Source organism: Strongylocentrotus purpuratus, unplaced genomic scaffold, assembly GCF_000002235.5.
Source record: "Strongylocentrotus purpuratus isolate Spur 01 unplaced genomic scaffold, Spur_5.0 spur5_scaffold_13, whole genome shotgun sequence".
Classification (NCBI taxonomy): Eukaryota; Metazoa; Echinodermata; class Echinoidea; order Camarodonta; family Strongylocentrotidae; genus Strongylocentrotus; species Strongylocentrotus purpuratus.
Genome location: NW_022145598.1, coordinates 14,886,741 through 14,902,283, shown reverse-complemented (window position 1 = coordinate 14,902,283; position 15,543 = coordinate 14,886,741). Strand labels below are relative to the sequence as shown.

Here is a 15,543-nt window from a genome sequence, read left to right as displayed (position 1 = left end):
CATTATATATGTGAACGTACAAATACGCTACTGAAATTTCCCTTGAGCCGATTTACCTGAAATCTTTTTTTCGTCTTAGTTCTTGGCTATATCACCGTGACCCTCTCAATGAACATAGAGGGCGGTTATAATACGAAAATATTTTTTATTATGATTTTACTGGATGGTTTTCATTGCCAATGCAAATGTTAAAATGCAACAGTTCATTTCTTCTTTCGCAGATGTCTAAATTAATAAATTATAAGCATCTACTCAGCATTCTCATGCGTAATCATTAATCATTATGGAACGCTACAACTATAATATTTGTCATGTTTGTTATGACATTCAAATAGGTTCAATTTTTTTCTTCTTCAGAATAAATTAATTAGGCCCTGATTCGTAAAACTTTTTATCAATAACAAGTTACAATAACTGTAATAAGCTGCTAAAATGGTGGCATCTGATAGGTTGAGGGCTAATTTGTCAAATAATTTTAGCATTTGTTATCGATAATAATTTATTTTGAAACAAACAAGGCCCTGGTCCCTTTCCCACTAACACTTACCGTGATCTAGAAACATTTGAAGCCATACAAAGAGAGACAAGACACATTTATAGAGCGCTAATCAGAGACGTAGTGATTGCCCATGTATTGGGGGGGGGGGGGGCACTGATGTCAGGTTGGGGGTGGGAGGGGTCCACCGATTGTACTCGCTGAACGAATTGTGTAGATATGATTATGATACAACAATGTCGTTGAGCATTATTGAGTGAGGGAGGAGGTGAGAGGCTATCATATTTTGGTTTTTTTTCACGTTGCCTTACCTCTCCCTTTCTTGCCTTGTCTCCACCTGTCTTTCTCTCTCTCTCTCTCCCTCTCAGGCTCCCTCTCAGGCTCCCTCTCTTCCATTTGTTGTACTCAATAGGGAAAGGGCGGGACACCACCATGACCTCTGCATCATCATCGTAATCATGATCATGATCGTCATCATCATCATCATCGTCATCATCATCGTCGTCGTTATTATCATCATCAACATAGTCACCATCATCAACAACACCATCATCACAATCACCACCCTTTTTTAAATTTATTTATTTATTTCACATATTTATACAGGGTATCTCATTCAGATTAAAAATTGGTCTTCAATGAGGCCTCGATGTCCTCATCGTCATCGCTCTCTACAAGTCATACCGAATCATTACTGGAGTCTTTAACACAATGCCATATCTTGAATTTGATATTAAAGATGTTGAATATGAAGAGTAACGGTAGTGTGAATGCGACCCCCCGCACCTTGCTTTTGGAATCATGTTTTGTCTCTTTGGATTAGGAGAAGGGCTTCTTCTCTTCAAAATGAGGTCCATCCAAAAGGTGATTAACAAAGCTTAGCCACAAGGCAGACATACTCCCTACAGCTTCGTGTGATTTGTTCACCAGTAGGCATATTCTTTATTACCTTCATTCAATTCTATTTTATAAATGTGTCCGCTTAGTTGAAGGAAGGAAAGAAAGGACACAGAAAGAAAGAAAGAAATATAAAGAAAATTAACTTAACAGTGGTTTAAAATTATTGTTTTTTGTAAACGACGAATAGTTACTTCCCTTTTGAAGATCTGCTTCCACGACTAAACAACTACTGACATTATTCTACTGCTGCTGCTGATCCTAATACTTCTATTGCTACCACTGTACTACTACTACTACTACTACTACTACTACTACTACTACTACTACTACTACTACTACTACTACTATTTCTACGTCTACTAATTCTACTACTACTTCTATTATTGATATTTATGATGATACTCATATTTTATATACATATTCTCTATTTTTCCTCGCTTAATTGAACTCTCGGCCTTTATCAAATTAAAACAATTTCCCCTTCCGTTTCATATTCCACAATCTAAGACAAATCTGTATTTATCCACCTTGTTTCTCCTTTTAATAACTCGGCTTATATGCATCTCCCTAAAAAGAAAACCCAGAGTGAAATCGCATCACACTGGATATTGTCTCCCCCGTGATGGGGGAACATCTTCTTCTGCTTGTCCGCTAATTACTGGTCGCCTAATTGCCCGCACAGGGGAATGGCCTCCCCCGTACGTGGGCATGTATGGATTCAACAAAGAGTCTAAGCAGTATTTCAGGGGAACACGATTTTCTTCTCCGTCTTTCGGAGACAGAAGGACATTTACTCTGTGTTGAAGTATATGAGTTTTAATGCCCTTCTTGATCCCCCACACACGCCAGTGGCGGATCCAGGATTCTGCAACCGGGGGGGGGGGGGGGGGGGCATTAGTTCGACAATTCTGTGACAAGCAAAAGCAAAAAGAAGGAGGAAAAGAAGGAGACAAATTTATCAGCCTCCAGTATGCTCTTCTTTTCTTTCCCCTTTCTATTTTATCACCTTCGTTTTTCTTTGCGGGAGGGGGGGGGGGGGGGGGGGGAGACGTGCACCGGCTCCTGACCACGCCACTACAGTCAATGTCGTTCATTCCTCGAGAATCGTTTGCCGCTATTCTTGGACAAGACGTTGGATCCAAGGTGGCGGAAAGTTGAGCAAAATATGTCTGATATACTTTACTTGATCAGTATAGATAATGCCCAAATAAGGTGAAAATGGGAAAGACGAAAGGGTGAAATGGATCAGGAAAATTAAAATAATATAAGAAAAAATATTCGGAGATATGAGATACTGTCTTTGATATATGAAGGTAGAAAATATAATTATTATAAGTTTAGAAGAAAAACAAATCAAAAAGTGAGGAAAAACAAGATAATAAATATCAAGATATTCTAGATACTTAATTCATATCATAATAGAGGATTATATGGGTATAAAATCCATTAGGAAAATAAAGATAATCTGAGGAAAAAAGCGATGTAGATTTTTAAAAAAAATGCCTTTACGTTTGAAGCCCGGTGCCGGGATTAAACCAAAATCCTTTAAATATCAAGTCAAATATTTAACACACACTCGAGTGAGACACCTATGAGAGGACAAGGCCAAGAAAAAAAAACAACAGCGAAGAAATGAAAGAAAGAAAATACAACCCAAGAAAATGCATCCCAATCAAAGCGAAGGACCCGTGATTTTCACTCGATGTGGTTATTTACAGAACGTGCAGTGACGGAGAATGAACTGTGTCCGTATGAACGCAAGATGGCAGCATTACAAAAACCGCAAGCATGTACGAATAGACAACAATGATCAACAGGCGAATGTTCGGTCTATATTATATCTATAGAAAAAGTACAAAGCAGTGCTCTATCTAGGTTTAGCTGGAGCTACCGACCGCCCCCTATCCCCGAGCTGCCTACATGTCCGCAAATAATATTATCTAAAAAAACATACTCGTTAATAATTTCATTAATGTATCTATCCATCCATTCATCCACACGATTCATTAATTAATTAATGTATTCGTTCAGCCTATTCTCTATATATGCAGTCATTAATGTCATTCACATTTTTATTAAATCATTGATATGTTAATTAATAAATTTATTCATTCTAGCTCCTCCAATATTTATGGCTTCATTTCTCGCTTCTTTCATTTAATTCATTCAATGCATTTATGTTCTCATTCAGTAATCTATTACTGATTCATTCATTCATTCATGCACTAATTCATTCATTCATCATAACTCATTACATGCTTAATCCATCCATGCTTTCAGCTATCAATTCATCCAAACATCAATACATACATGTGCATTAACTCATTCATTCATGAATCAATTCTTTAAATGCTTCGTTCATCCATTCATTCATGTAGTTATTCGTCCATTTATCCATTTTTTCTCTCCCATTCATTCAATGGTTCAGTCATTCATTCATTCATTCATCTATCCACTCATCACTGTACTCACCTCGATAGTTTCCGATCTGGTTATGCGCATGTTCCGTAGATGATTGAGATACGTCGTTGTGATTGGTAGATTGTAGTCGATATCCTTGACTGCGTCACTGCACGCCTGTCGCCCATTGGTCGAATCTTTGGTTTTGCGCGCGACCCCATTCTTTTGGGTCGTGTCAAAGGTTAGATGCATGCGTTTTTGGCACTCACTGCAGCTCATGAGGAATCGAGTGACGGCTTCTCGAGGAAGGAATGCATAGTTTTCTGCAACCTGCAAGGTCAAAGGTCATTAAAATTCAGTAACCATGTAAATGTATTTCAAAATAAGCATCAACAACAGTCTTAAAAAGACTGTTCCACGTATTTCGCATCAACTTCACAGCTAACTTTATTTTGATACGGTGCTAATATTTTTATATAACGCTTTTAGCGATTTCAAACAGAGCTGAATGAGAAAAAAAATGGTCCTTAAGAACAAATAAAGTCGCGGATTTGTCTTGAGTTCCTACAGAATATACATGTTTAAAAAAAGTTTGTATATTCGATCCGCAAGCCATCGTGTATATTTTTAGACAGACTAAAAGAGTAGGCTCTGGTGTTTTTCGTTTCTTTTTCAAATTACCATTAAGTAGGCCTTAGGGTCATAGTTTTTATATATTTCGGCATAAATAAATTAATTGCTTTTAGTTTCAATTTCGATAACTTTTTCAATTCATGTTAATCTCCTGTAAGGAGAAAGAATAATAAAAGCTAGTTTAAAGAATTTGTATCTTTGAATGATTTGTATCTTTTAACGTTGCCTGTCCTGTGTGCACCATTAATAAGGTCAAGTTCCGTGCTTTTCTTATTATATTTTCCTTTTCTTTGTTCATACATGTATGTCTTCATCATAATGTTTCTGTTCTTTTATTGCTAAAGTATCAATAAAGTGGTGAACCAACAACGATTTCCGTTTCTTGTTTTGTTTTCGGTGTTTTGCTGTTAATATGTACTAGACTGTGTCGAGGAAAAATATAAGGGTGGTATTATCGAAAGCGGACTAACTTTAATCCACCGACTAAGTATAGAATGCCAAGTGTCCATATGAATATGTTTTTGGATAATTTAATCTGTCACTAAATTTAAAAAAAATGTAATAACATAATTAATAAACAACACTATAACTATGATATAATTATGTTATCATGGTAAGTTAGGGATATATCAAAAATATATTTGTATGGGCACTTGGCATTCCTTTCTTAGTCGGTGGATCAAACCATGGACTAAATTTAGTCCGCTTTCGGGAATACCACTCTCACTATGAACATGACGGACAAAGAAATCGGACAAAGTATACAGTTCCTCAGGTAGATAAAGGAATATCCCTTCACTGCTATTATGTACAAATCTGTAGAACAGGTGTCACATTCATATTCCCCTGCTCTACACATTTGTACATAATAGCAGTGAAGGGATGTTCCTTTGTCTACCTGAGGAACTTTATATTTTGTCCTCTTTCTTTGTCCGTCATATTCATAGTGTCTTGGTGTCTTACGGCTCGGTAGGTCCTCTTCTGGCCTGCATGCTTGCCGTTCTTGCTGTCGCTGCCGACGTGCACACTGTGGATGATGGTATAGAAGTCCTCCACCACGGCAACACGCTTATAACCCCGGTCCACTATCGTCCCGTCAGAATCCTGGATGAGAGATAGAGAGAGAGGGGGAGGGAGAGAGGGGGAGGGAGAGAGAGAGAGAGAGAGAGAGAGAGAGAGAGAGAGAGAAAGAGAGAGAGAGAGGGACACAGATGGACAGAGAGAGCGAGACAGAGAGAAAGGACAATAGGTTAAAAGAGAGAGTTAAAGATTTGTAGAGAGAAGAGAAAGAAAAGAAGATATATAAAAAGGGAAAAGAAACACAGAGAGAAAGAAATACGATGATGATTATTATGCAAATACATAATGTACAGTTTTAAACGTTAACATTAATAAGAAAGCTTTATCATTGCATTTTATCATAATCGAAGTAATATTTGAATGGCATGCCGATTTTTCAAGCGAAACAGTTTGTGTTGGAAAAACCTTCACGCCACTGTTGGTTACGGAGATGCGAATAGGAATGAACGCTTATTTACAATGGCTACAGACATATTGTCCGCAGCACAACACATCAAGTGTCATTCCGCCCTCTAAAGACGAAAAGCAAGTCACGTTACGATGGGCGTCCCAATACTAGTCCATGTTCCAGTTCACGATTCAATTATTGGCTGGCCATCGGCGTAGCTATTTAAGGGTTCATGGGGGCCCGCCCCCCTTAGCGAATGAAATACAGTAATTCGACTGTAAAACAGAAGGAAAAACCCCAAGGGTAAAATATACCGAAACAAAATATAACTTTGAAACGTTTCCAGCTCCCTCGTTTTCATTTCACAAATACTAATTAGTGCCCCCTCCCCCATCACAGAAGTGACGGTACGACACTTCGATATCTACCTATCCGTCTGATTTCTTTTATTTTCTAATATTCAGTCAATTCAGATATTACCATACTGTTCGGATTTAAGCGTCATCATTTTGAAAGCAAGATGGATAAATGACAACATAGATTAGACCTTGCCAGAAGATATTTTGAGCAACAATTCTTTTTGTGATGATTAAAACTATGGCTGTGTACTCAAATTAATAATACATCGCGAAATTTTCTTGTCAGTTATCTAATTCATTACTCATATTCTTTGGGTCGAATGTATTAGGCGTGTAAGCGATAGATCTTCTTGACAAAATGACAATGTGTCATGATTAAAGAGAAGGTTGAGTTCTGGGAAGAGGTGAACAATAATTTGTGAGCGTTACCATTCTTATTATGCAAGTGTGGAAGAACATCAAATGAGACCTGTTCCCTGAAAAGCATGGCTCTTCAAATGCCTTCATATTCTAAATATGTCATGTAACATCCTAAAAATCCAGGGACGGATTTTTACGCCACGTGTTCGGTAGTCCCATATACATCTTTCCGTGTACAGTGTTTGTAACTTTACCAATACTTGGCCAAATTTCTTATCATTTTGATGATTCCAGAACCTTGCAATATACACAAATTCTGATATGCTAGATGATCAACCTTTCTGGTCGATTCCACAACGTTTCTTTCACAAAGCAATCGCATGACCAGAACTCAACTTCATCTTTAACATCATTACGTATTCTTCCCCTCCTTTTCCCTGCATCTTTTGAAGTTTTAAGTTTATTTGTTCCACATTTACATTCGAAACAGTCAAAGGGCAATCTCATCTTGTTATATCAACTTCACTGGTATGGAAGTAGAACAATAAGAAAAACAAAATGACGGAAGTTTGAAATTAATGAGGCCAATATTAAGGTAGTTATGAATGTTTGAAATATGATATCACTTATAGCGGGTGGAACGTGCCATATTCAGGACAACTATACATCAATCGAATGGATGTTTAGGCCTAGTTTTAACCAATCGTGAACAAAGATGTCATTAATTTATCTTTTCCCCTACGTGCCTCCTCACTTGGGGGCAGTACTTAAAATATATTATGGATAGCATTTTATTTTAGGTCCTCTAAAATTACATTACCGATTCAGCCAAATAAAATCGCCAATATGTATAGTGATTACAACTTTAAAAAAAATATTAAAACTTGTTTTTTCTTCCCGATTTAATTCAAACTTTTACTAATCTGCTTCTCTGATTTTCTGCTTTCTTTAAAGCCCCACTGCACTACGTATAGTTACTTGTGCCCCCTATATCGCAGTCAATGCCTAATCGGTGATCGTTTGTCCCCCATGATCCCCTCTTTCTTATGTTAATTGAGAGCTGATTTGATGAAATAACCACCTGTCAGTGACCATGTAGGGAGGTTTAATCCCTCCTGGCCAACCAGTGCAGAGGGGCTTAAGAGAAATTGTCTGCTAAGGTTGGATTGCCCTTTAAGATTCGTACAAAGTGAAGAATAACGACACAGTACATGTAGATTTAAATTGTCACGTTCGGATGACGTCATAGGTAATAACAGGGCTATTGAAATTGTCTTAAGCTGATTTTTATGACAGTTATTACATTCTGGCAATTCCGTTATAAATAAATTAACTTAAAAATGACAATTGACAGCTTTATCCGCAATTTTGAAACATCATAGGTTTGTTTCTTATTTATGTAATTAAACAAAAAACTGTTGGCAGGTCTGGCAATTCATCTTGTCTTTGTCTCGCCAGGTAGAGGCGTATCCAAGATGTTATGATTACAGGATGGGTGCAAATTACGGAAATTTTTTCAAAATTTAGGGGCAATTTTTTTGTTATTGTGTAATGGTGTGCTAATTAGATACAATGCGTCAGCGGTAGAGCAGTGGTCTTGTAACCTAGAGCTTCCGGGTTCTAAACCGAATGGATGAGCTCATGTCCTTAATTAGTAAGGCATTACTTCTCGCTACCAAGTCCCCTCGGAGAGAACTTAAAGCCGAAGGTCCCCTGGTACACATATTTATGTACACATTCTTTCTTACCTGTCAGGTTTAAAATCTAGATCCACCACTGTCTCCAGATATTTATCTATTTCATAGCGTTCTTAATTTCATTTTGTGGCGTGGGACTGTCGAGGCTACTACATTCTTCCGCCCTTTCCGGCAAAAATTCCATTGGTAGCTAGGGGCGGGGCCGCATCGATTTGTCGTCACAAGGTTTAAAATGTCACACACACACACACACATACACACACACTCTCGCTCTCTCTCTCTTTCTCTTTCTCGCTGCAGCCGTAAGCAAAAGGCATCCGAAGGCAGAGACACTGTCATATTTTCAACATGGTAACAATATTTTCTGTTTCGCCCCTGTTTCTTTCTATGAACATGCGAGCAAGACAGCGTAATAAATTGATTGAATATATCAAATCATTACGGACAGCGATGCGAACTCCCCTCGCCTTAGGAATGACCGAGGGAAATAATACGCCTCAAAAATCGTGCGTTTTTCTTTTCTTTTCCCTGTCTCTTGTTCAGTTTGGTATCAGGCCATCTTTTGGTTCGATGTTCTGCTTTTACAGTCAAAGGACGAATCAGAAAATTAATTTCGTTAATCTGTATTCTGATCAGTGCGCGCGGCAGAAAAGGTATGGTTCGAATTAGAAGAGAGAGAGAGTGGGTGTGAGAGGGAGAGGGAGAGAGAGAGAGGGAGAGAGAGAGAGGGAGAGAGAGAGAGAGAGAGAGAGAGAGTGAAAGAAGGAGGATATAGAGGGAGATAGGTAGAGAGGGAGATAGGTAGAGAGGGAGGGAGCGAATAACAATGAGAACCTCTTTCTATCTCTCCCTCCATTGCATGTGAGGAGACGGGATACTTACTATATGCAGAATAAGGTGAATACAGAAGGATGAAACATGAGGAGACAGAGACAGAGACAGAGAGAGACAGATAGACGCAAGCATAGTGAAAGAGAGAGGGAAAGAGAGAGAGATAGAGAGAGAGAGAGAGAGAGAGAGAGAGAGAGTAAGTAAGAAGCTCTTTTCCATCTCTCACTCTATCGCGTGTGAGCAGACGGGATACTTCATGCAGGATGCGGTGAATAAGAGAGAAAGAGAAAGAGGCGATGATTCGTTGTCATAGAAACAGCAATAGCCATCCTCCACGTTGTAACGTCGTTGTGAAAAGGGAGGAGATTGCCAGAGAGAGAGAGAAAAAAATAAAAGAAAGAGAGAGAGAGAGAGAGAGAGAGAGAGAGAAAGAGAGAGACAGAGAGAGGAATGAGAGAGAGAAAGTGAGTGAGTGTGATGCAGAGCGATTTGAATAGAGGCGGCATCGCACCGACCCGGGCGTTTTCATGCTAAGCGAGGCTTGAAAAACACAGCAAATAGGGTTAAAGAAGGAGAAGAAGACATTTGAGCGTTGATTGGGTCTCTCTCTACCCTGCCTCGAAGTGGCTACACAATTAAGAAGCCAAGACGGGATGCGGGGGAAAAATAACATATTTTCTGATATTGTTAGCGAGATGAGTATTATAGCTTTCTTCTTTTTATTTCTCTCTCTCTCTCTCTTTTTTGCGGTGGTAGGAGAGGGAGATGAATTAAAATAGAGAACGGTTGAAGAGGCTGTAGCCGGGGAATGAATAGAGAAAATTGACCTGCTTCTGGACAAGGCGAAAGAGGGTGCTTTTTTTCCCTTCAGTCTTTTATGTTTTCTTATATTTCCTGAATGCCTCTCAAAATTGATTGGACTGTAGGTTAGAGCTGTTAGGAATTATTGTATTTTATATTTTTTCAACAGTTACAGAAAATGAGTATTAAGAATAAAACGTGGGTTTAGGGGTAGGAATGGGATATTTTGTATTAAGAAAAAGTCCAGAGGGAATGCAAAGAGGGTGGGAAATTGGGATGATCAAAAATGAGAGACGGGCAACCCTTAAAATAAATGATGAACTGAAAAAGAAGGAACTTTATTGACAAAAAAAAAGAGTAAATAAATAAGGAATTTAAGGAGAGAGTGAGAGAGAAAGAGAGAAAGAGAGAGAGGGGTAGAGAGAAAGAGAGGGAGAGAGAGAGAGAGAGAGAGAGGGAGAGAGAGGGGGCGGAGGTGTGGTGACAGAGATATATAAATGATAGATAGAGTGAGAGAAAAAAAAAAGAGAAAGAGAATACGAGATGAGTGGAAAGATATAACAAAAAATTACGCTTTTGAAAAACACCGATCCTGCTCATAATGGGTACATTTCAGGCTTAAGTCACGTTTTTTCTCTCTTTCTCCCCATCTCAACTCCCCTTTCTCGTCGGCTCTCTGTTCGGGTCGGCCTGCCGTTTTTAAAACGATCTCATTGGCAAATTCTAACGCTCTCTCTCTCTCTCTCTCTCTCTCTCTCTCTCTGTGTCTCTCTCTCTTTCTCATCGTAAGTATCCTCTTCATTTTTACCTTCAAAGATCAAGGCTTCTATTAATGAACCCCTTGCCATTTGGTTGAGTACAAGCATTAGAGCTTTTCTCGTCAACCCTTTTCAACAAATTGGTTTTCGTTTTTTTTTTTACGAATTTCTCTTCTGTATCGTTTCGCCGGTGTGATGGTAACATTAACGCGTTGGCAGGATTATAAGATATTAGAGAAAAGAAAACGCGATGGAATGCATCGCTAGGGCCTGGTTAATTTTCGTTGGCGGTGCTTTGAATGGATATGGGCTTCATTAGGACTTTCCAAGGGAACTGTTTCAAGATAATGCATATATATATTCATGATATGCTAACAACTTTCAATTGAAATAATCCTCGAAGAAAAGAAATTGTTTTTGGTTTGTAGGAAATAAAATATACCTATTATAGGGTAGATAATGGTTGAATTGAAGTTAATTTTGAAAGCTGCTAGGTAAGAAAAGCGTATTGACAACAAAATGTTTGTTTGACGCTAAAATGTCAAATATAATACAAGCAAATATGTTATTTTGACTTATTTTGAAATAAAGGTATATGCGTGAATACGTGTATATAAATTAAATGAAATTTTGCGTAATGTGTAATACTATCTCTGCATACAGAGAGGCGTATTAAAGACTTACAAATGTACTAAACAAAAATCTAAATTGATATCATAGATAATACTTCATAATACTTTTTGACAAGTTTAAATTACTCTGTTATATTCTGATTCATTCATTTCACAACAATATTTAATGAAACCATATCGACTGAAGAAACAGAAGGAATAACCAATTGCAGCTTTTATGTACAAGGATTACTCCCTACACATATTTGTTAAATACATTATCCTCATATTTACATTTTCTCTCGATCCATCGTAGATTTAGCGTGGGTTTCAATGCTTTAAATTCTTATCGACTCAGCAATTAAAATGATAATTTTCATGAAATATGAATTGTACTTGCACCGCGAAGGCTAACATTATTGTATCTTATAGGCTTTCTCGCAACCACGATTGTGCTTTGTCGGAAGATAATTATGATTTTGATTAATGCATCATTATTTCAAAGAATAATAATAGAGAGAGAAAGAGAGAGAGAGAGAGAGAGGGGGGGGGGTGGATGAGTAGCAAAAGGGATATAAAATAAAAACCCCAGTTTGAGATACGTTATAATTACATGCTGATTAATAATCCATACTTGTACTAAAACAGCAACTAATCTCTAATAAAAATAAACTTATAAATGTCACAAGGCGGTATTTTTTTTTTACATCTTTACCAGACAGAACCCTACCTTCGCTTTAATCTAGATGCATTTCCTGAAGTTATATTTACATAATATTGTCGATCAGAAACGATAACAAATGGTACTGCTCTTGAGTGTCGATCGTCATACGTCCCAGAGAAGAAAGATGCATATCGTTCCTGAATTACGTTTGCATTTTAAAGCAGCCGATTTCCACCCTTACATGATTATAAAGAGTAGGTCCTACTATTGAAATCCGACGAAGGGACAGAGGGCTCTTACCTGCCTAAAAGTAGTGATTACAATGGAAAAAATAAAAGAGATATACCCCTCCCCCCTCTCCCAAAACCCATATTAATGAGAAGAAAATCGCTCTTCCTTCCTTCCTCTCATTTTCTGTTCCCCCTTCTTCCTTTATTTCTTCTCTCTCTCTTTCTTCTCCTTTCTTTCTTTCTTTCTTCACCTTCTCTCTCGAACTGTTACCCCCTCCCTCCCCCTCCAAATACGCCACAATCCTCTTTCTTTTGCCATCTCCACCACATATTCACTCTAAATATTAAAACAGAGAAAGCTGAAAGTAAGATCAGAGGGAGCGGAACGAGGATAGGGGGTTGGGGGATCAGGGAATACCAAGTCAGGATATCCATTCAATGATTCAAGCCTAGAAATTAGAAGAAAAAATAATGATAAATGACAGAAAGAAAAACCTCGGCACATTGAGCTGACTCTGGTAAATTAGCCGCAGAAGATATGCATCTATGGATCATGGCTCGGTCATAAACGCGACACAATAATTCTGCTTCGGGACAAAAAGGAATCGCGGGCAAGAATATTTTACGGTATACACGCCCTTATCACCCGATCATCAGGGCCGTACAACGAGCCAAAAAAAAAGAGAGAGAGAGAAGAGAGGCCGCCATATTTCATCTCTAAACAAAAAAAATAAGCCCTAAAATCACGGTAATACCCCCACCCCAATCACATCGACGGACCGACAACGGACTGAACAAAATAATGCATAACCCCGTAATGTCCATGGATCGGTCGGTTTGATGCAGTAGGACTGAGGTATCATTCATGAATAACTGTCCGCACCATGCAACCTCTCTACTCAAACACTGATATTACCTTTCTTTATACATTTGTAATTGAAACGCTTCACAGTATATACAACAAATAGGCCATTTTCGCAATGTAATCGCATTTAGTGCACAAATCTTTGCTAAGTGCCTCGTTACAAATTAATTAATAAACGTGTTACGAATAAAAGTATTTCAGCTGCTAGTCATATATTACGTGACGTGAGGTAGGACAAGCCATAATGTTTGTCTTACCTAGCAACAATTTCTATTAAATCGCATGTCCAGTACTCAACTTCATGTTTAAGTTGCAAAAGCATGAGAAGTGCAAATAATTCATCCTGTATCGAGCAGCTACGTGACGGAGGACGGCGGAATCCTGCCGAAATACTTCCACTTCACACGGCTAAGTGACACATGATGAGATGGGGGGGACAACCAACTTGAACGGATGAATGGTTGAAGTGTGTGTTTTGAAATGCATCCAGTAGATTTGTTTCAGTTTTATGCTGAAGATAGGATACTCTGTAGCTGTAGGGGTGTATAGCATTGGTCCAGCCATTGCAATGGAAGGAATTGATGATAATAAGGCAAATGAGACACATTTATTCATAATTACTTTCGCTGATTAATCAACTCTGTTCACTTTGATGTATTGTAATTTGTAAGTTTATTTGCACTTTTTTTGTTTTGTTTAATATGTATGTGTTTATCAGTCTATTTTGTTTGTTATAGCGCTTAGAGACTTCGGTGGTAAGCGCTTTATAAGTAACGTTTTTTTAAATTTTTTTATTATTTTTTTTAAATGAACATAGTGCGGTCTTGAGAGGGGTCGTTTAAAGTTCTTCTTTCTCTTTAGTTTTCTCCGTTTCCCCTTCCTCCCTCTACGATCAATTATGCGGCGTTTAATATGGGTGCAGGCGTACCCCTCACGCCGCCGGCTCCTCTATTTAGCACATTTCTCCTATCCTTATTCGTCCCTTTGTATTCCCATTATTTCTTTTACATTCGTATACCAACCATTCCTATGGTTCATCATGTACTACAATGTACTCATAATTTCCTATGGAATAAGCTACAAACCACATTTAGACAAGGTAAAACATATCTTCACAACTTTGAAATCAACAATTAAAAAAAAAAAGGTATCCAAATTATGTTGTCGTTTTCTTATCTCTTCTTTATCCTTTTCATCAATAAGACGTTGTTACGCTCACATTCTATTTGATATTGAAAAACCATCTCACTTACATTCTATCTATGTTTGTGATTTTCACGATGCCAGCACAGCAGCACTACAATCGAATGTATATCACCGACTTTGCAACGTTTCAAACATGTTTTTGTCCATGTTCTATTTTTGTTTTTTTCTTCATATTTCCCCCGACCCAAACAGCCTTTCATCCCCCGATCATAATACTGGTATACAAGTGAACTGGTGAAGATGCAGGATGCATGGTGGTGTTGGCGCCCGTTAATTGCACCGTGATAATTAATAATGAAGAAATCCGTGACTGATTGGGGCTCGGTGCAGCCCCGCCTGGCACGAACCCGTGCACAAAACCGACGATGATCCCGCCTCATTGTCCCATCAAAATAATTACCAACGATGATCTATAAAAAAAAAAAAAAAGGAGAGGGAGAGAGAGATAGAGAGAGAAAGAAAGAGAAAGAGATGAAGAGGGGGAGAGAGAGAGAGAGAGAGAGAGAGAGAGAAAGAGACAGGAGCAAGGAGAGATACAATGAGAATGAGATGAACAAAAAGGTAGATGTGAAGAGAGATAGAGAGGGAGAGAGAGAGAGAGAGAGAGAGAGAGAGAGGAGGGGGGGGGGGGGGCAGTTTTCAAAAGCTCGTGGATGAGGTCCTGCTTGCACATAATACATGCGAAAGGATCAAGATGAGTGAAACATCCTAAATGAAATGTTTAAATAAATTACCTCCGGTTTGATGATTGGCAAATTGCAAAACATGTCACTGCGTTATTCATAGGCAACTAATTCAGAGACAGAGAGATAGAGAGAGTGAGAGAGAGAGGGAGAGAAAGAGAGAGAGAGAGAGAGAGAGAGAGAGAGAGAGAGAGAGAGAGGGGGGGGGGGGGAGAAGGGGAGGGGACGGGGTGAGGACGGCAACTGAAATCATCCCGGTTTATTCCCTTTTTCACCATGTTCACTATAAGTTTCTCACCTATACTTCCCAACCCTTACCAATCACTAACATAAAATGACTTCTTATCAAATTTAAGCTACTGTCTCCCTGTCCCATCCCAACTTCCATTCGCACTGTAAAGTGTCATAAATATAATGGGCTAAATTCATGCTCCCATTTGCAAGTCTTTCGCTATCTGTTACTATGGAAACACCTCGGTTATTGCTTCTCTCTATATTTGCTGTTGACTCATACCGCCTTTTCTCTTGTCCCAGAGTAGAAATATCCGGAATCATGTTGTGCAGATAATGGGTTTGTTTTT

General features: G+C 38.5%; 1 protein-coding gene across 1 annotated transcript in view; it reads right to left on the bottom strand.

Annotated features, from left to right (window-relative positions):
- Positions 1-15,543, bottom strand: part of LOC105447177 (nucleolar protein 4-like) — an 81,655-nt gene that overhangs the window by 51,433 nt on the left and 14,679 nt on the right. The window contains exons 2-3 of the mRNA XM_030983555.1: positions 5,393-5,533; positions 3,869-4,126 (exon numbers count right to left, since the gene is read on the bottom strand). Coding sequence (XP_030839415.1) covers positions 3,869-4,126; positions 5,393-5,533 — 399 coding nt within the window. The remainder of the gene's footprint in view (positions 1-3,868; positions 4,127-5,392; positions 5,534-15,543) is intronic.